At 41.9% G+C, this 21,042-nt stretch overlaps 1 protein-coding gene across 3 annotated transcripts in view; it reads right to left on the bottom strand.

Annotated features, from left to right (window-relative positions):
- Nucleotides 1-21,042, bottom strand: part of LOC124622447 (UHRF1-binding protein 1-like) — a 442,870-nt gene that overhangs the window by 268,405 nt on the left and 153,423 nt on the right. For all 3 annotated transcript variants that reach the window (XM_047148146.1, XM_047148147.1, XM_047148148.1), the window contains exon 7: nt 2,085-2,517. In XM_047148146.1, the coding sequence (XP_047004102.1) occupies nt 2,085-2,517 (433 nt within the window). The remainder of the gene's footprint in view (nt 1-2,084; nt 2,518-21,042) is intronic.

The following is a 21,042-nucleotide window of genomic DNA, read 5'->3' as shown; positions in this document are numbered from 1 at the left end:
TTTTTCAGAATTTTTTTTTTAAATTTTGTCAGTGAAACTCATCTCCTAATCTAATTCCCCCAGAAACGCAACATTTAATTCAATTTATTCCAGTATTTTTGTTTTACTTTAATTGATGTTTATCTTATAACCTCTTTTCAAGACTCTCCGTTCTATTCATTTTATCTTCCAAGCCCTTTTCCATCTCTGACACAATTAAAATTTAACTTGTAAATCTCAGAGTTTTTATTTCTTCTCACTACACTTGAATACATTTTACAAAGCAAACAATAGAAAATCCAGGATGTAATGTAACAATACACGAAAAGTTGCTACTCACCACATAGCAGAGATGTTGAGTCCCAGATAGGCACAAACCTAGGCTACGTGCACCTGCACGGCACCATTCTATGCCAACCTATTCACTGACCATCTAGAGGAATCCTAAGCTTCTCACCTGGTTCAGATTCACTGATGACATCTTTGTGATCTGGATCGAGGGTGAGGATATCCTATCCACATTCCTCCCGAACCTCAACTGCTTGCTATGACTCCCCCTCCCCGCCCCAGCCTCCTCCTTACCCCCACCCAGTTGCCACTCCCGTCATGCACTGCTGCTGTTGTTCGCAGTGTGGATTCAACTGTGTCATCTATTTTTGACACAGGTCTTGTTGGCCAAAAGCTTATTTGTGACAGTCTCTTTGTTGTGCCTAACTGCGACTCAGTATCTCCACTAGATAGTGAGTAGCAACTTTCCTTTTCATGTGTTGATAGATTTCCTAAATTTATTTTTAGGCCCATTAGTGTCCAGTCTATGAACAGAATGAATAACGCAGGTCAGGCTACAATTCCACCTCATTACCTTCTCAACTACTGCCTTCGTTTCATGTCCTTGTACTCATAATTGTAATCTGATCTCTGTAAAAACTGTAAATAACTCCCCACCCTCAGAACTGTACAGTGTGTATGCCAAGCTACAGCGTCAAAAGCTTTCTCTACATTACCATTGCTACAAATGTAGGTCTTCAGTCTGTCTTCGAAGATATGCCTCCCATGTTGTTCCATTTCCCTGCAACAACAACTGATCTTTCCCAAGGTTGACTACTGCCAGTTGTTCAATTTTTCAGTAAATAATTAATGTTAATATTTTCAAACCATAACTTATTAAACCGATGGTTCAATAATATTCATTACTGTCAGCACCTCCCTTATTTGGAATTGGAATTATTACATTCTTCTTAAATAGTGAGGGCATTTAACTTGAATCGTACAGCTTGCATAAAAGGCAGAACAGTTTTGTCCTGATACATTCTTCCAAGGATCTAAATATTTTTCCTCTACTCACTACGATTTCACCATTTTACTTCTCAGACATCTGCATTTCCTTTTGCCTGCTGGGCATTTTATATTGTCTCCTTTTGTCAGTTAAAGTTAATATTTCAAACTGTTCATGGATATCTAATGGACCTTGTCTTTTTCCCGATTTGTTCTTCTGCTACTTTCACTACTCCATTTCTCAAAGCTACCCATTCACATTTTATTGTACTCCTTTCCTCCATTTCAGACAATTGTTGCCTAATGCTCTCCCTGGAGCACTCAAAAACCTATGGCTTTTTAAATTTATCCACGTCACATCTCTGTAATTTCTTACTTTTCTGTAACTTTTTGATCATCCTTCACAGAGTGCCGATGTTCTTAAGATGCATATAAAATTTTAGCGTTATGCAATTCTCCAAACTTCAAAACATATAACGGACAAGTACATCACTGCAGACATTTTTAGAGACACTTGGTAATTGTACTACTACACACTTATAAGATGTCTCCAAAGGGAAAAATGGGCTTAAAATTCAATGCCTTTTTCCTGCACAAAATTCACATGACAGTTGAGAAGCAGACAGCTGTAAGAACAGAGGTACCTGCATTTAACTAGGCCACAGTAACAAGCACAGTATGAAATAAATTCTTATATTCATGTATCATTTGCCTTTTAGTTAAATATATCAACTGATTTCTCTTACCAAAAATTAACTCCCTATTGCATCATGAGCAACATATATTGGCAGTTTAAGGATAACAACATCATAAGGTAAATTTCAACTAACCTGCAATAAATATTTTTGGTTTCTGTTTGCGTTTTGTGGTTGTCACTTGGTACAATGTGAAGTCTTTGACCCTGAGTACAAAACACGAAGTCATGAGCTTTGAGAGCTCCCGCAATATGTACGTCTTCATCGGATTTCCACTGGTGGCAGATCCAGATGAAGGCTGTGCATTATGGCTGCGTTTCACATATGAATCTCCATGCTGAGCTCCTAAGTTCTTCTGCTGCTGCTGTTGGTGTGGGTTCTGTTGCTGAGCACGGCCAACAGGTGCGTGATGGCCAACACCAGCTCCCTGGTCTACAATGTCCAACAGCCGTGCACGAAAAGTACTCAGAGCCTGTGAGAGCCATTGTGTATGAGGGTACATTTCTTCCCAATAGACTGGCCAGTGCTTTCGATTTCCCACAGCCAGATGGTATGGATAGTAATCCAACTACAAAAATTAAAAACAATAAATTACAATTTTATTGTTTATAAATTAAAGTAATTTTGCAATGTATATAATTTCACAGAGAGAAAGAAATTATGTCTTCATGAATTTTGCAGATCATTTTCACCTGATTCATGTTTTGAAACAGTTGGTGTAACTTATCACTTTTACACCTAAATCTGTTGTTTTATCGACAAGTATGGAAGAGAACCAAACAGTCAAACATTCTGAACATGGTATACTACTTATGGAGTATGCTGCTAAACGTAATCTGGTGTGTGTGTCAGAGAAAATACAGTGGAGAATAGAAATACCGCTACGATAAATTGTACCTTTAACCACATACATAGACAAAATACATTGCACATGTGATACTGTTATCAAATAATGGTGATAAAGGTGACAAAGATTTTACTTTGGATTGTTTCTAAAACATTTATATAAATAATACTCAATACCGGCTGGCATACGACTTATCGAATGATGAACTTCCGAACTAAACCCAACTATGAAATGGAAATTCTAGCAAAATCAGCTAATGTCACTTCAATTTGGGTATTGGAGTCAGTATGTCCAGAAATGATAGGACGATGATTGTGGCTAAAAATAATACAAATAAAAGCGTAGTATTAAAGTTCCCACATACTTAGCCCACTTTAGAAGATAAAGGGTTTGAAGCTTGATTTACTTAAACAGATACCCTAGAAGGAAGTGCAATAATTGGAAACTGAAGAAAAGAAAAAGTCAACATCCAGATTAAACATTGCCTTAATGTGTAAGGGACTATAATGCATTCAGTACTAATGGAACAGAAAACAGTTGACAAATAGATAACTGTGATGCAGATAGAATGCTACACTTTTCTGAAAATGCTTTTGAAATTTTGAGATCCATAGTAGGAGTCTCTTTAACATAATTTGATAGCTGTATACGAGGAGTCCAACTGGTGCCATTGCCACTGGCCACACCCATGTTTGGAAAGAAACAGAGCAGACAACACCATGTCATCACTGACCACAGCATTTACTGGTGCAGCTGTATTGTGTACATAGTGCAAAGAGCTGGCAAACTGCTTTTGTCACCTCAATTACAACTGCTGCCAGTACATCTGAGACGCCAGCACATCTTGCAACGCTACAGGTGGATTCCTTTTGAGCTGCTTTGTAGGATGAATATGTGTTAAGATTTTAGAGGCAGGAGTGCACTAACTGTGCCCACAGCATTCCTAAAAAGTGTAGTGATTCACAGAAAGTGATACATTGGTACAGGGTAAAGTTTTTCTTTAAGGTTTGCTAGTCTCTGCTCTAGCAGGCTGGCATAGTTTCAATAAAGTGAAAACAATTTTTTCTATATACCAGTATTACATTTTAGCAAGTTTGGCTGACATTGTGTATGTGTTCAGTCATTGTGCAATAAAGATACATATCAGTATTTTGAAAATGGAAACCAATATTAGGGCACTGCTTGAGGCTCTGGGCTAATTTCAGAAAATACAGGGCAGCTACAGAAATATATTCAAGAGTGCCACAACAAAGACATAGCATTGCAAAAGAAAATTTAGGTGCCACGAGAAGAGAAGGTATGCCACCTAGGTCTGTTGCGTATGTGTGAAATGCAAAAGTATTTCAAGGCCAAATTTCAAAATTTACATAATTATGACATGAAATCAATTAACTGCAACACAATTCCTCAGCATGTCAAATTCAATCGCAATTTCACCAAGAAACCAAACTATGGAAAATCCAGGGTGGAATAATGACAATATAATGAAAAGGATAGATTGCTACTCATCATATAGCGAAGACAGTGAGTCGCAGATAGGCACAACAAAAAGACTGTTAAACAAGTAGGTTTTTGGCCAAAAAGATCTTAGTCAGAATTAGAAAACACACTCATACACATATACACACACACGCACGCACGCACGCACGCACGCACACACACACACACACACACACACACACACACACACACAAATCGGAGAGCTAATACAAAGGTTTACTGACAGTCAGTCTCCCCATGCACCCTTTGTGAATGGAATGCAGACGGAGTGATCAGTTAGCCCTATCAGAAGTACGTTCCACCACAAACCATCAGATGTCCTGCGAAGTCTGCAGCTCGGCAGCCAGAGAGTGTGGTTGTGGTTGTGTGTGTGTGTGTGTGTGTGTGTGTGTGTGTGTGTGTGTGTGTGTGTGCTGTCTAACTCTGATGACGGACTTTTTGGCCAAAAGCCTGCTTGTTTGAGTGTCTTGTTGTTGTGCCTATCTGCGACTCTGAATCTCTGCTATATGGTGAGTAGTAATCCATCTGTTTCATAATATTGTCACAACACCAAGGAGTATTAGATGATTATATTAGATGCACTCTCCATAGTGAGGAAATTCTCAAGGATGTGGAACATGACAAGAATACATAATACATATTTACATAGAAATGAAAGACGCTGATGTCTCTTACACAGATCCCAAGTGAAATGGTGCTAATGAAAAAAAAAACATTAAAACATTTTTCTGGCAAGAGGTAACAACAAACTTGTCACAAAATATGGAAATATACCATACACTGAGCTGCATTTCACTATTCTTGGGCTATTGTACCTATGCACCATCAAAGAGAAAAATCAGTTTACAACATACCTACATCAACATTTAATATATCGCAAGACACCTGATGGTGTGTGGCAGTGTGTATTTCTGATAGTAATAACTGATTGTGCCGTCTCCATTCCATTCACAAATGGTGCATGGGGAGAATGACTGTCAGCAAGCTTCTGTATTAGTTCCAATTTCTCAAACTTTCTTGTGGTTATCTCACAAGATGTACGTGGGAGAAAATAATATGTTGTTCAACTCTTCCTGGAATGTATTTTTTTAGAATTTCAATACTAAACCTGTCTCTGGTGTACAATGCCTCTCTTGTAGTGTCTGCTGCTGGATTTTATCAAGCATTTCTGTAATGCTCTCACGCCGACTAACAAATCCCCTGACATAGTGTGTCACTCTTTGTTGTATCTCCTCTCTCTCTTCTATCAGTCCTACCTGATAAGGATCCCAGGTTGATGAAGAATATTCAGGATACAGTCAAACAAATGCTTCTTGAGACACTTTTTTCATGAATGAGTTACATTTCCATAAGATTCTTCGTATAAATTTCTGTCCAGTATCTGCTATTCCTATTGTTTGTTTAATGTCGTCATTCCCCTTAAGGTCGTTTCAGCTGGTTACTCCTACATATTTTACAGTAGATAACTGTTTCCAGCAATTTGTCATCATTGTACATTATGTATTTGAAGTGTGTTACATTTATTTACATTCAGGGTCAACTGCCAGTGCACCCTTCATAACTTCTCTGCAGGTCCTTTTGCAAATCGGTACAGTCTTCTGGCATTGCTACATTCTTAGGGCCAATCTCATCGTCTGTGAAGAACCTTAAGCAGTCATAAGTGGTAAGGGTCCTGTCATATGTCCTTGTGATACTCCCAAAATTACCTTTGCATCTGCCAATTTCGTTCTGTTAAGAGCTAAATGTTGAGTTCTATCTATAAGGAAGTCCTAAATCCAGTTGAAAATCTGGTCCAATACTCCGTAATTTCATATTTTCATCACAAAATGGTAATGCAGGACAGTGTCAAATGCCTTCCTGAAGTCAAGGAACACAGCATCAACCTGAGCACCGTGGAACTCGTAGAGGAACAAAGCGAGCTGAGTTTCACCAGATTTCGGTTTCCAGACTCCGTGTTGGTTTTTACAGACGAGATTTTCATCTTCCCAAAATGACATAGTACATTAGCATTAAACATGCTCCGTAATTTTACAAAAGACTGATGTCAGCGATACATGTCTATAATTGTGTGCATCTGTCCTGTGACCCTTCTTAAAAATGGGGATGACCAGTGCATCTCTGTAGAATCTATAGGTATCTTATCTGATTCTGATGCGTTTTACTACTAAGTGACTGTAGCTGCATTTCTATTCCACAATCAGTTACCTCAACGCCTACCACTTTGATGTTCATACGATGATTGAAAGGAGGGATCTTGATATGCTCTTCTGTGGTGAAACAATTTCGAAAGATCGAATTCAGTATTTTGGCTTTCTCTCCCTCGTCTTTTGTTCAGTGCCAATCTGGTCACAGAATGACTGAATAGATGATGGCCATCCACTAACTGATTTTTACCAAATGCCAAAACCTCTTACCATTTTTGTTCAGCTCTGCAGGCAAACCATTACTTTTAAAGTCACTGAAGGTTTCTCTCGTTGCTCTCCTTACGCTTATTTTGACTTCGTTCAGCTTTTGTTTGTTAGCTAGGCTTTAACTTCTTTTGAATCTGTGGTGACGCTCTCTTTCTTTACTTAGTCATTTTCTAACATGGCTACTAAACCATGCTGATTCTTTCCCATCCCTTACAACCTTGCTCAGAACATACTTTTCTAATGCGTACTGAGTGATGCTTCTGAATGTTTTCCACTTGAGTTTAACATCTTCATTCACAGTAATAAATATTTTTGCTGACAAATCAGGTACTCAGTAATTTGTATCTTGTCACTCTTGCTAAGCAAAAATATTTTCCTATCTGTCTTAACAATACTTGTAGTTATAGACATTATCACTGCCTTATGATCATCGATACCCTCCTCAATGTTAATTGATTCGAAACGTTGGATCTGTTCATTCCTAAGAGGTCTAAGAAATTACCTTTACAAGTTGGTTCTCAAACTATCTGCTCAAAGTAATTTTTGGACAAGATATTCAGACTAATATGACATGAATTCCAGTCTCTGACTCCAGTTTCGATCACATGACTCTTCCATTCTATATCTTGCAAGTTGAAGTCACCCACTACTACAATAGCATGATTACTCATTCACAAAATTCTCCAAGTTCTATTTGCAGCTTGTAGTGCCTCGAGAATTTCGACGCAAATTCTAGAGACCATCGGCTTTCCACCCTCCCGAACAGAGACGGGAGAGTGTCTACCTCGCACCGGTTTTCTGTGTGCGCAGAGTGGACATGTATTTACAGAATGCTACAATGTGGACGGTTGATCGACACAGGCAAGTGGTTGTCACACTCGCCACAGAAGCTACACACCCAACACAAGGAGCAAGCGCACCTTAATCCGTGATGGTGCTATGTCAGTCATTATTGTGAACAGCTTAATCATGTTAAGAAAAGAAAAAGACACTGACTTACTTACTGACTCTCTAGAGATGCTGATGGTGGACTTGAGAGAACTTTGAGAGATTTCAGGAACTGTATTTATTGTAAAAGTACTTAATAATTTCTGACAGACTGCGAGTCATTGGACTTACAAAATATGATTCATTTATGTGAAAACTGTTATGTGGTGTTCTGTTTGAGGAAGTGAAAATATAGTGGGATTGATTTAAAAGTGTCTTGAGTGTACAGAATCATTTTAAGATTAGAGAAAATTCCTCCGAACAGCATCATATCTTCGGAGAAGTTGGGGAGATAGACCCAGCCGGCTATCCCAAAAATAAGATCGGCAAAGCACCTCCAAATAAGTCCAACGATGAAGGAGACGTGTAAGTCTTGCACACCAGCACCACACAGCTTCCTCTAGTCGCCGGAAACCGCCAGAACGTGACGACCAACGTGATCAGGACTCGGGAAAGGAGGAATTTTTGAAGTGAATTGAGACAAGAAGTATTGAGAGTTGCCATAGCAACCAGCAGTAACAAGACTGAGAAACTGTTCTGCAGAATTGGGTGCACCCCAAACAGAAAAAGGGATGAATGATTTAATGAATACTACATAAAAGAAGATTAAGAAAATATTTCGATTAAGATGATTTGGGTGTGGGAAGGAAGCAATTCTCACACATGCAGTAACCAGCCACTGACGGTGACGCAGTAACCTGCCGATGCTCACGAACTAACCAGCCACCGCCATCGGCACAGTAACCAGCCGCCGACACTGACGCAGTAACCCGCCACTGTTGCTGACTGCAACGGCTGCCGTTCGCCGTTGCCAACTTCGCGTCCGCTCGCCGACGCCAAAGCCGCAACCAACGTTTGACACTGCCAGTGCCTGTGCTATTCCCGGTGCCAATTCTACACCTGATCACTGACACAGCCTTAAACTCTACGCCGAGTGAGCGAAAGACAATAATTGTTCAAGTAGAAAATAAAAATCAAGAAACTGTTCAAAGACTATAGCACCGTAACTAGTACAGTTAGAGGTGATGATATTTTAGATGGTTCATATACTATCACTAAATATTATCCAGTAAAATCAAAAAATCTACTTTAATCTCCAATATTGCTCATTAATACTTAATTTCATATCCTACATTTGTCCTTCACTTTTAAACCTCTCTACCATACCTCTATATACAACTCGTTACTTATTATATATACTTAGGCTATCAAAGGGTATATCATCTTTACTTAGGTTATCAGAATGTCCCACTATTCAACAAGTTGTCAAGTCATTCTTATTTATATACATATATATATAGCTTTAGAATTAGTCGATGTAGAACCATCACCTATAACACCATGTCCTCATGTTTTACCATGTGCACATACTTCCCCCTACATCACTTGATGGTTCTTACAAGCTATTGCCCTGAATGCTTATTTATTGTTTGTGTTTCCGTCTTTGATTAGGTGTACGTGGGAGTGTATTTGTGTAGCCTGATTCTTCGACCTACTTATGTAAAATAAGTTGAAGGTTATAGGAAACCATGGAAAGTAAGGAGGACTTCAGCGATAGAAGTGTATGCATACGGAAAGAGGGAAAGATAGACCGGTACTCAGATGAGAAGTAAGAAAGGAAAAAAATAGCAACGATTGCTAAGATTGAGGAAGTAAAAGAAGATAGCCACAAAGACAGGAAACCCTTCCCACCCCCCTTCCCCAGGATCCCTACTTCGCCAGTACTTGAGTGAGAAGCCAGAGGAGGTATGATGTTAAACGTCTCCTGCAGAACGGACATTCTCACCTACACGTTTGAAGTACCCAAAGAAAGATCTTAGCAACTCCTACGGAACAGCAAATGGTGAAGAATCAGTTACACTTGTCTGCGAGGGTTGTTTGAAAGGTGCGGGGTGTGTGTGTGTGTGTGTGTGTGTGTGTGTGTGTGTGTGTGTGTGTGTAGTATTAGTCATGTTTGTATCTACACTACCCACCCCTTTCAAAATCGATCTAAACCCTCCCTGTCTACATGACCTCTCATAAAAGTTATAAAATATTCTATACTGAATAGACAATTATACGCTATAATCAAATAGTTATTCCCTCAGTCACTTCATATTATATAATTCCTAAATATAATACTCTATTCTGTTCATTCCATTTTATGTTTAGAGATCACTGTTTTTTCGTGATTCTCTTAAAATAGTCACAATCTTTTAGTCATATTCGGTCACTTAAATACTAACATGATAAGCTAGTTTAAGAGGTTATGAATAGCTTACAAAATAGTTGGAGATTTGAAAGGAATTCGGTGTAGGAAAACTAATGTGGAAGTAACACCGAAAACAACTCAGGAACCGACGGTCATCACTCCGCCCATTAACATAGAATGTTAAAATCCCTGGCGAACAGATAGGACTCCACCCAGATCCCATGGATCTGACATTAACCTCACTTAAGCAAGTGCACACCAGTACCTCTTGTTAAATTTTGTGTGAAAGTCTCCCCACAACAAAACAATCTCCACTTTACTATGTAACCCAACAGCAGGTAAATTTATTTTATGTTCTACTTTGTCATGGACAAGTTTGAATTCTTTCCATGAGTCATCAGTAAGATTGTTATTATCATAACATTTGGGAAAAGCAACAGTCGCAACGTTTCCGGAGATTATACTATCGGTAATTTCTAGATTGATTATTTCTTGTTCCTCCAGACTGCTTATATTTATGGTGTCCGTGGTTGCTAGCTTTTCCTTAAAATTTCTCTCCACGTCATCGACTCCCAACTAACAAAGGATTGGGGGGGGGGGGGGGGGGGGGCACCCAGCTTTTAATGAATGGAAAAAAGGTCAGATAGGCAGACCAAAGAGAGGCTGACCTATACTGTGCGGGCAGGGGCACCAAGAAGGGGATTGACCTGTGCCATAGAATATGGGGAGAAGAAAGGGGCGTACCTAACAGAACGACAGGAGAAAGGTTACCCATAGGATCAGCAGATAGTTAAGAGATAAGTACTGTTGCTAAGGGAAAAAGGGCAGTATAGTGATAGAAATCACATATTTGGTAGGAATTATTCTGGTAAGTCTGAATTCTTAATACCTCTAGTGTTAATAAGATTTATGGTTGTTAGAAAGAACAGGTTCATAAATTTTCTCCAGAGTTTCTCCAGACTACAGAAAGCTGTATAGAACAGTACTAGTCCGTACGAACGAAGGAAGGAGCAGCATATAGGATTAAGGGTAAAGGGTAAAGGATAAAATGTTTAAGGGTCCATGACACCTGGAATTTATGAGGGGAACTGAAAGGAGAGTCCTCAAAATACAGAAGTAAGAATAAAGCAGATTGAAGTAGTAAATAAAGGTTTATATTCTTCAAAGGTATCAAAATGGAGTAAAGAGTCAGCTTACCCAGTGAAGTTCAAGAATTTATGAAAAATACATATATATCTAGAATTATGGAGTAAATGAATATCTTAAGAGAGGTGGGTTGTCATTAAGTATGATGTCAATGTACATGTTGAATATGTATAAAATATCGAGTGTTCGAGCTAAGGGGAGGTATATGTAGGTCCTCGAGAATTTTCACATAAATTCTAGAGACCCTCAGCTTTCCAGCGTCTCGAACACCCGAACACAATGTACAAAAGTGAGTACGGGAGGGTGTCTACCTCGTGCTGGTTTTTTGTGTGCACAGGGTGGACATGTATCTAGAGAATGCCACAATGTGGATGGTTGATCAATGCGGGCATGTGGTTGCCACACTCACCACAGAAGCTACATGCCCAGCACAAGGAGCAAGTGCGCTTTACTCCGTGACGTTGCTACGTCAGTCATTATTGTGAACAGTTGAATTATGTTAAGAAAAGAAAAAGATACTGACTTACTTACTGACTCTCTAGAGATGCTGATGGTGGACTTGCGAGAACTCTGAGAGATTTCTGGAACTGTATTTATTGTTAAAGTACTTAATAGTTTCTGATAGACCGCAAGTCATTGGGGTTACGAAATATGATTCATTTACATGAAAACTGTTATGTGGTGTTCTGTTTGTGGAAATGAAAATATAGTGGGATTGATTTAAAGGTATCTCGAGTGTAAGAAATCATTTTAAGAGTAGAGAAAATTCCTCCAAACAGCATCATATCTTCGGAGAAGAAGTTGGGGAGATCGATGCAGCTGGCTATCCTGAAAAGAAGATCGGCAAAGCACCTCCAAGTAAGTCCAATGATGAAGGGGACATGTGAGTCTTGCACACCAGCACCACACGGCTTCCTCTAGTCGCCGGAAACTGCCAGAAGCTCCCAACACAGGTAGTATAAAAGCAACGAATTACCATTTTGTGACTCGCGTTCAAATTTGAAATCTGTGATAATTTCACCAATTATTATTTAGTTCTTTGCTGCAATGCATACACTACCACTTTTGGCATCTAATCTATATTTACAACAAATTTTCCAATCTGAACTTGCTATTTACTTCAGGTTTTAACAAACTATCTGGCCACAACCACCATTAATAAGTGGTACCAATTCTGGGACCCTAACATGGGTGCTCCTGCAGTTTACTAATATCATATTAACGTTTCCAATTTCCGATCTGCAAGAACAAACATTTTCTGAGAATAATGTCACTGATGTATCTTCGATTTTGGCAGACTGGAAAAAATGACATGGCATTCGGCAGCTGACAGTCACTGGGAAAAGTCGTTCAGCCAATGATAAGGATGCTGATGAGTTTGTAAGCAAGATACAGAAAATAACAGAGGAAGAAGATTTAATTGCTGACGCCTTGTATAATGCTAATGAAACAGGACTCTTTTACAAGATGCTTCCTTCAAAAAGATTATCTACCAAGAACAAGAAGGAAGGTCGTGGTTATAAGCAACAGAAACAGCACAAAACACTAATTGCATGTTGTAATGCAAATTGGAGTCATAAACTACTGCTTATGGTGATTAGAAAATCCTAACATCCACGTGGTTTTCAACACAGTGACATAAATACTCTACCAGTGCAGTATTGTGCTCAGAAGAAAGCGTAGATGGACACACAAATATTCTCTCGGTGGTTCTATGAAACACTTGTACCAGCAGTGAGAAAAGAGCTAAAGAAGAAAAATCTTCCCCTGAAAGCTATCCTTATAACTGACAATGCTCCCAGTCATCCTTCAGATAATTCTCTAAAGTCTGATGGTATACAAGAACTCTTTCTCCCACCCAATGTGACAGCCCTAATTCAGCCCATGGGTCAGGGAATTTTGGAATGTCATTATCGACATTCACTTCTCGTCTCCTTGCTCAACGAAAGAGAAAACGACTATCGAGACTATGCTGAAGGCGAGGAAAGCAATTAACACATGTTATGTTAAGTTTTCAAAACAGCCGAAGCGTGGTTGGTTGGTTGGTTTTGGGGTTTGATGGGGGCTAAACATTGAGGACATCAGTCCCCAGTTCCAAACAGACATACTTGTAAAAGGCCTATACAGAAAAAGCATAGCCTCTGCACCTAGAGGGATGGAACACCAAGGGGTACAGAGCTAAAATGAACACCGCAGTAACACAAAATAGAGGACACTTAAAAGAAGCAGAGCTAATAGTTGACTAGAGTAAAACGGACTACAGTGATTGATGGATCAGGTAAAAGGTCAACCTCGTAACTACAAATGAAGAACCTCCAGCTGGAAAGCGTTGATAGAGGTACCAACACAACTTGTTACCATAAAAGACACTATTTTGGTATCCACGTCACAATTAAAAGTTGCTGGAGTGGGTGTAGCCTGAGGAATCATGCGAGAGCACCCACACTAGAGCAAGTGATAAAACCCAGCTGCACGGATAAAACGTAAAACTGAGTCAGCTATAGAGGCATCATCACCTAGAATTAAAGGAAGTGCAGCTGGTAAATTGAAGGACTGCCACAAGGGGGCTAAAAGGGGACAGTCCATCAGAAGATGGACCACTGTCAGCCCTGCATCACAGCGACACTTGGGCGGGTTCTCACGATGAAGGAGATAGCTGTGAGTCAACCACATACGTCCAATTCGGAGACGGCAGAGAACAACTGAGTCCCTACGCATGCCCCTCAAGGATGAGTTCCATACGGCCGTGGACGACTTGACCATACAGAGCTTATTTGGCGTGTTCAAGACAGATCATTCAAAGCTCCGAAGCATGGGATAAAGTGGAGAGCACTACCATAATGAAAAGCTGGACTAAATTGTGGGCATCCATCGATGCTGAGTTGGATCCAGTAGGGAGCAACAGCAATGAGCCAGTCAATTCGGAATTATCAATTACTTTGTGTGGTGTCACCGCCAGACACCACACTTGCTAGGTGGTAGCCTTTAAATCGGCCGCGGTCCGTTAGTATACGTTGGACCCGCGTGTCGCCACTATCAGTGATTGCAGACCGAGCACAGCCACACGGCAGGTCTAGAGAGACTTCCTAGCACTCGCCCCAGTTGTACAGCCGACTTTGCTAGCGATGGTTCACTGACAAAATACGCTCTCATTTGCCGAGACGATAGTTAGCATAGCCTTCAGCTACGTCATTTGCTACGACCTAGCAAGGCACCATTACCAGTTACTATTGATGCTGTAAAACATGTACCATCAAGAGCGATGTTCACCAATTATGGATTAAAGTTAAGTCATCCAGCAGCTACGTATGTTTTTTGTTAGTCTCATTTCTTTGACCTGTTCCAGGCCTCACCCCAGCCTGCGTGAGATAAAACGCGTGCCTTTCGACTTCTTCTCATAGTGGGTTGGCTGTCTTGCCAATCCACAACATTTTGGCGACGAGGCCAATTCGCGTTCGTAACCATAGTGCCCTGATTTACTTGTGTAATGGCTTCGTCACAATCTCCAGATGTACTGTCCGAATTTTATCGCTTACAGAATCAGCAGACGCAGGCCTTACTGGATGCCCTTAGACAGCTCGTCCAGGGTCAACGTGCAATGCAAAACGATGCGGCAGCTGCCGATCTACCGCTCATGCAGCCACCTCACGCAGTTGCACCACCTTTTCGTCCTCTTGATGCTGCACTGGAAAGCTGGACGGAGTGGTCATGCCAATTTGGATTCCATCTCGCCACCTACAGAATTCAAGGTAACGAGCGGCAGCCTTTCTTATTATCTTCTGTCGGAGTGACCACGTACCGTGTGATAGTCAAATTATTTCCCCGACGTGACGTAGCAACTCTGTCCTACGAAGAAATTTTGTCTGCATTAGATGCATATTTCAAAGAATCAGTCAATGTAGTTGCAAAAAGGTATATCTTCTTTCATACAAAACGTACGGCAGGTCAGACTAATCGGGAGTGGGTTGCAACCTTGCAAGGCCTTACTAGGGATTGTGCTTTTGAGTGTCAATGTGGTCTCCCTTATTCAGATACTATGGTACGTGATGCAATTGCACAGAACGTTTCTGATGTTCGTATACGGGAACAGATTTTGAAACTAGTCAATCCCTCCCTTGAACAAGTGATGGACATATTGGATCGGCAGGACACATTTGACTTTGCTCAGAAATCATTTGAAACTTCGCCAGCAGTGTGTCCCATTAACCGGCCCGCCGGGCGCACTGCGCGGAACAGTAAACAGCCCTCGCGCCCGTCCACGCAGCTGCCACTAGGCTCTCAGCCACGTGTGCCATGCAGGCAAGCAAATGCAGTGCTAAAATCATGCCCGCGGTATGCTACTAGATATTCGCGTTAGAATTGCCCGTCACGCCAAGCTATTTGCTTTTTCTGTAATAAAAAAGGACATGTTCAGAGTGTTTGCCAGAAAAAGCTCAGATCAGCCACTCACAACCATTCCAGGCCCTTTGCATGGCGCCGGAATCGGAATCGAACCAATGATACTCAGGCTCGCAACACTTCGCCCATGGAAATTCATAAAGTTCATGCCACTCCGCCCAGTGCCACTCTCTCTAACAGTGACTGTGTTCGTCCCACAAATAGTGTGCGTCGACATCGCAGGAACTCCCGTCAAGTCGCAAGTGATTTTGTACCAGTGTCAGTTCATGTTGCACGAGACAGTCGCTCTTGTCGTCAGCAGGACAATAAACTTTTTGTAGACTTGGACATTAACGGCAAAGAGATACCATTCCAGCTCGATACCGGAGCTGCAGTTTCACTGATCAATCAAGACATGTACAAACAGCTGGGCACACCTCCGTTGCGTGCCGCAAATGTTAAGCTAACTACATATTCAGGTCACAAGATCCCTGTGTTAGGTCAGTGCAGCCTTCTTGCAACATACAAGAGACAAACAAAACTTGTGTCATTGTACGTCCTTCGTTCTTCTTCTGCAGTGAACTTGTTTGGTTTCGATTTGTTTCAGTTGTTTAACTTGTCTATAGTCAATCAGGTCCTATCAGTGAACCAGACTGTGCCTTCAGACAGTGTTTCTCGTCTATGTGAAGAGTTTGGAGACATTTTTGCACCGGGCCTCGGTTGCGTTAAGAACTATAAAGCACATTTGGAACTGAAAGTAAACGCGCAACCGAAATTTTTCAGAGTGCGCAATGTTCCCCACGCATTGCGTGATGAGGTCGCAAAAACATTACACGATTTGGAATCAGAAGGTGTAATTGAACGTGTGCAGGCTTCTCTCTGGGCATCACCCTTAGTAATTTTGCAAAAACCTTCCAGAAAATTGAGACTTTGTGTGGACTTCAAGGCAACAGTGAATCCACAACTAGTGACTGCAACTTTTCCTTTACCCCGCCTGGAAGATCTTTTTGACAAACTGTGCCCGGGTAAATATTTTTCAAAGTTGGACCTAGCAGATGCGTACTCGCAAATATCGGTGGACGAAGAATCCCAGCGCGTTTTGGTGGTTAACACGCATCTTGGTTTGTATCGATTCCAACGACTGCCATTCGGGTGTTCATCCGCCCCTGCATTGTTTCAGCAATATCTACAAACTGTTTGTGCGTCGGTCCCTACTGCAGCAAACTATTTGGACGATATTGTGATCTCCGGAAAGACGGAAGAACATTTAGCCAATCTCAGAACATTATTTCAGGTCTTGCGACAAAATGGTCTTCACTTGCGGAAGGACAAATGCGTGTTTTTTGCTCGTGACTTACCTTATCTGGGACATGTACTCAATGCCCAAGGCATACATCCCAGTCCAGAGCACCTCCGTGCCATACAAGACTTGCCTTCGCCGCAGAATTTGAAGCAGCTACAGAGTGTGCTGGGAAAAATAAATTACTATCATAAATATATCCCACACGCCTCTTCCATTTCAGCTCCGCTTCATTGCTTACGCCGTAACGGTGTTCCGTTCGTCTGGACGACGGAATGCGAACGCGCCCTTCGCCAGTTGAAATTGGCGTTGATTTCCAATACTTGCCTTACGCCATTCGATCCCCGGAAGCCCCTTTTGTTGATGGTGGATGCATTGGATTTCGGGATCGGTGCTGTGCTTGCGCACAAAGATGGTTCGCACAATCGCCCTATTGCCTTTGCGTCAAAATTACTCTCGTCGGCGCAAAGACAATATTCACATATCGAGAAAGAAGCAATGGCTCTCGTATTTGGTGTTACAAAGTTTCATGATTTCTTGTATGGTCATCACTTTACCATCATCACAGACCACAAACCTTTGACATCGCTTCTTCATCCGACCAAGCCTGTACCTCCACATACAGCGCAGAAATTCATTCGCTGGTCTATTTTCCTCTCGCAGTACTGCTACGATATCTTGTATCGGTCCACTGCTCAGCACGGAAACGCCAATGCGTTGTCCCGTTTGCATGTTGCTGAGGATAGAGCATTCGATTCCTCCGAACTTGCTTGCATGTTCATTGATTCGGAAACCGATGATGTGGTCGAATCGTTTCCGATTGATTTTCGTCGTGTAGCTACAGCCACAGCTGCTGACCCTGTCCTGGCTACCGTTCTGCGTGTCGTTGCTACTCAATGGCTCTTGTCAAAGTCACGGATCGGGGATCCGTTGGTTCGCCGATTATTCGCTCACAAGGAGAGACTTTTTGTATGACGTGGTGTTTTGCTGTTGCGTTCTAATAATGATCAGTCCAGGATCGTGGTCCCACGTTCGTAACAGTCCTCTGTCTTACGGCTTCTCCACCAAGGACATTGGAGTATAGTGAGAACGAAACAACTTGCTCGTCAGCACTGTACTTGGTTCGGAATCGATGCCGCAATTACGAATATGTAATCTTCTTGCATGGTGTGTGCCGAACAACAATCAGCACCACCACGGAAATTCTTTGCATGGCCAAAAGCCACTTCCCCTTGGCAACGCTTACACATAAATTTTGCTGGTCCATTCTGGAATGCTCGATGGTTGGTTGTGGTAGATTCATTCAGTAATTTTCCTTTTGTTGTCCGGATGTCTTCCACGACGTCATCTGCCACCATCCAAGCGTTATTCACTATCTTTAGCATTGAAGGTCTTCCACAGACTATTGTTTCCGACAATGGCCCACAATTCATGTACGCAGAATTTCAGTCATTCTGCAAGGCCAATGGTATTCAACATCTGACGTCCGCGCCGTTTTTGCCACAGTCAAACGGTGCCACTGAACATTTGGTCAGGACTATCAAGTCACAGATGTTGAAGTTGAAAGTTTCGCATTCTCGGGAGGACGCGTGTTTTGTCCTCGTATCGCTCTCAGCCCCGAGATGGTCGTTCGCCGGCTGAGTTGCTCCACGGTCGTCCTCATCGAACCTTGATGTCTTTGCTACATCCGCCGCATCAGGTTCCTGTGCAGCGGCAGACACCTGCTTTTGCCCCTGGCGACGTTGTCTACTATTGCAACTATCGAGGTTCACGGCGTTGGCTCGCAGGGCGCATTCTTCGCTGCCTCGGCCGCGCTATGTATCTGGTTTCGGGGGACTCTGGTGAGGTGCATCGGCATCTCAATCAGCTGCGCCTCTGTCGTCGCACCAGATCTACCGCTCCCCATCTGCTTTCAGCGACGGTGCCGTCCGGTCAGCGCCCTGGGGGCCCATGTACCGGCTCGCCTCAGCCCCAGGTGTTACCAACGCTGCCTTCCATGTTGCCCCATGGCGACGCGCCGCCGCTGCTGCCGCCTGTTCACCCGCCGGCGACGCCCGCAGTGGACGCGTCGCTGCAACCGCCAGGTGCCTACCTGGGTCACGCACTGCCGATCGCTACCTGTGACCAGTTGTCCTCCGACATGGAACTCTTGCCCGCTCTGGACCATATGTCGTCTTCGCCCGTCGGGTGCCCCGGCCGATGGAGATCGACCCTTCGGCCCCTCCTGTCTCTCTACGGGCGCATACACCGCATGCTGACGTGCACCCTGGAGCAGGTTTTCAAGTGTTTCCTAGCTCCCCTCGGTCCGAATGGCAGGGTGCGGGTGGCACAGCCTCGCCTGTTGTTAGGCTCCCCACCTCGTCGCATACGTCAACATGGGGTCCTTCCCCCGGCGGGTGGAAGTCTTATGCCACAACCGTCCGCCGATTTGCGGGGGAGGAATGTGGTGTCACCGCCAGACACCACACTTGCTAGGTGGTAGCCTTTAAATCGGCCGCGGTCCGTTAGTATACGTCGGACCCGCGTGTCGCCACTATCAGTGATTGCAGACCGAGCACCGCCACACGGCAGGTCTAGAGAGACTTCCTAGCACTCGCCCCAGTTGTACAGCCGACTTTGCTAGCGATGGTTCACTGACAAAATATGCTCTCATTTGCCGAGACGATAGTTAGCATAGCCTTCAGCTACGTCATTTGCTACGACTTAGCAAGGCGCCATTACCAGTTACTATTGATGCTGTAAAACATGTACCATCAAGAGCGATGTTCACCAATTATGGATTAAAGTTAAGTCATCCAGCAGCTACGTACGTTTTTTGTTAGTCTCCTTTCCTTGACCTGTTCTAGACCTCACGCCAGCCTGCGTGAGCTAAAACGCGTGCCTTTCGGTTTCCTCTAATAGTGGGTTGGCTGTCTTGCCAATCCACAACACTTTGTACACTGATATGTTCCACAACCTTCCAGGAGGAGAAGAAATTGATGATGAAGGTGTTACTAAATGGCTGAATGAGGAAAACTGTGATAGGGGACCAAACTTTAGCAGGCGAAGAAATAATCAAAAGTGTGCAAGAAAGTAATGATAAAAGTGATAAAGAACAGGACACAGTAGGAGAGAGCATGAAGATTTCTCACACTGCTGGTGCTGAAGTTGCTGAGGTCTTCTTAGAGTATATTATGTAACAACCAGATACATGCAGTACTGATGTAATGCTTGTAAAGCGGTTGCGTGATAAAGCATGCCACCATCGCCTACCATCATTGTGACAGTTAAAAATTAGGGACATGTTTCATTGTGAGTGATACAACTGTGTAATTATGTACAGTATACACTCACGGACTTAGTTTTCTTTAAAAATTAACGTATTTTTGAATTTAATAAAGTATATCTTCTATGTTTTAAAATTTTATCCTTTGGTTTAATAAAGTACAGTACACTATATGCCCTATGTTTTCAAAATAAATAAAAAACAAAATAAATGAATAAAATAAGTTTCAGACACTCAATAATCCAGCACTTCCACTAATCTAGCACCCACATGTGCCAGGAATGGCTGGATTAGCAAGAGTCTAGTGTATTTTAAAAAAATGCTTTTTAACAAAATGGCAGCAATCTGAAATAAAAGACACTGTTTTCAACAAAAAACCATTATTAAAAAAAGCATCAAAAATCAAAATATCACAAAAATCCTGCATACCTCATACCTCAGTGGAAAGAACGCCGACTCATGAGTTAAAAACAGGTATAATGTTATTGTGTGTATATTTCATGACTTGAGAAATGCCGTTTTTTAATACTGGAACTGAACAAATCTTTAACAGACAATGTACATTGTACAGTTGGGCTTTGTTTCACCAATACCATCATTTTGACGAAATTATGTTTATTGACTGCCTTCCCCTTACCAATCGCAGTGTTTTTTTGCATGACTGAGGCTACTTTTTTAACTTTTCCTATCTGTACAAATATTCTGTTTGGCATTTTTAGGCACTCGTGTTTTACTTACTTTACTTTACTGTATATACTAAAAAAAAGAAAAAAGAAAAGAAAAGTTGCGCAGACACAGGACAAGCCTGTGCTTTCTGACTGTTTATCACAAATGAATCATGTTACTGCAATGTTTTCAAATGTAAAAACAGAGGAAAGTCATTTTTTCCTTTTGTTTCGATGGTAAACTTTATTATCGTGTAACAGCTTCTGGTAAATTTCACAGAGTAATAAGAACCAAGGACATGAACTACAACTGTGAAATAGTAAAAGAAAGATGACAAGTAGTCTACATTCAATTTTTTTTAATTAACTTCTGTCGGAGATCTAGAGACCTCGTAGTATCAAGC

Source organism: Schistocerca americana, chromosome 7 (genome assembly GCF_021461395.2).
Source record: "Schistocerca americana isolate TAMUIC-IGC-003095 chromosome 7, iqSchAmer2.1, whole genome shotgun sequence".
NCBI lineage: Eukaryota > Metazoa > Arthropoda > Insecta > Orthoptera > Acrididae > Schistocerca > Schistocerca americana.
Note: the sequence above shows the minus strand (reverse complement) of the source record. Positions and strands in the feature narration are given on the sequence as shown.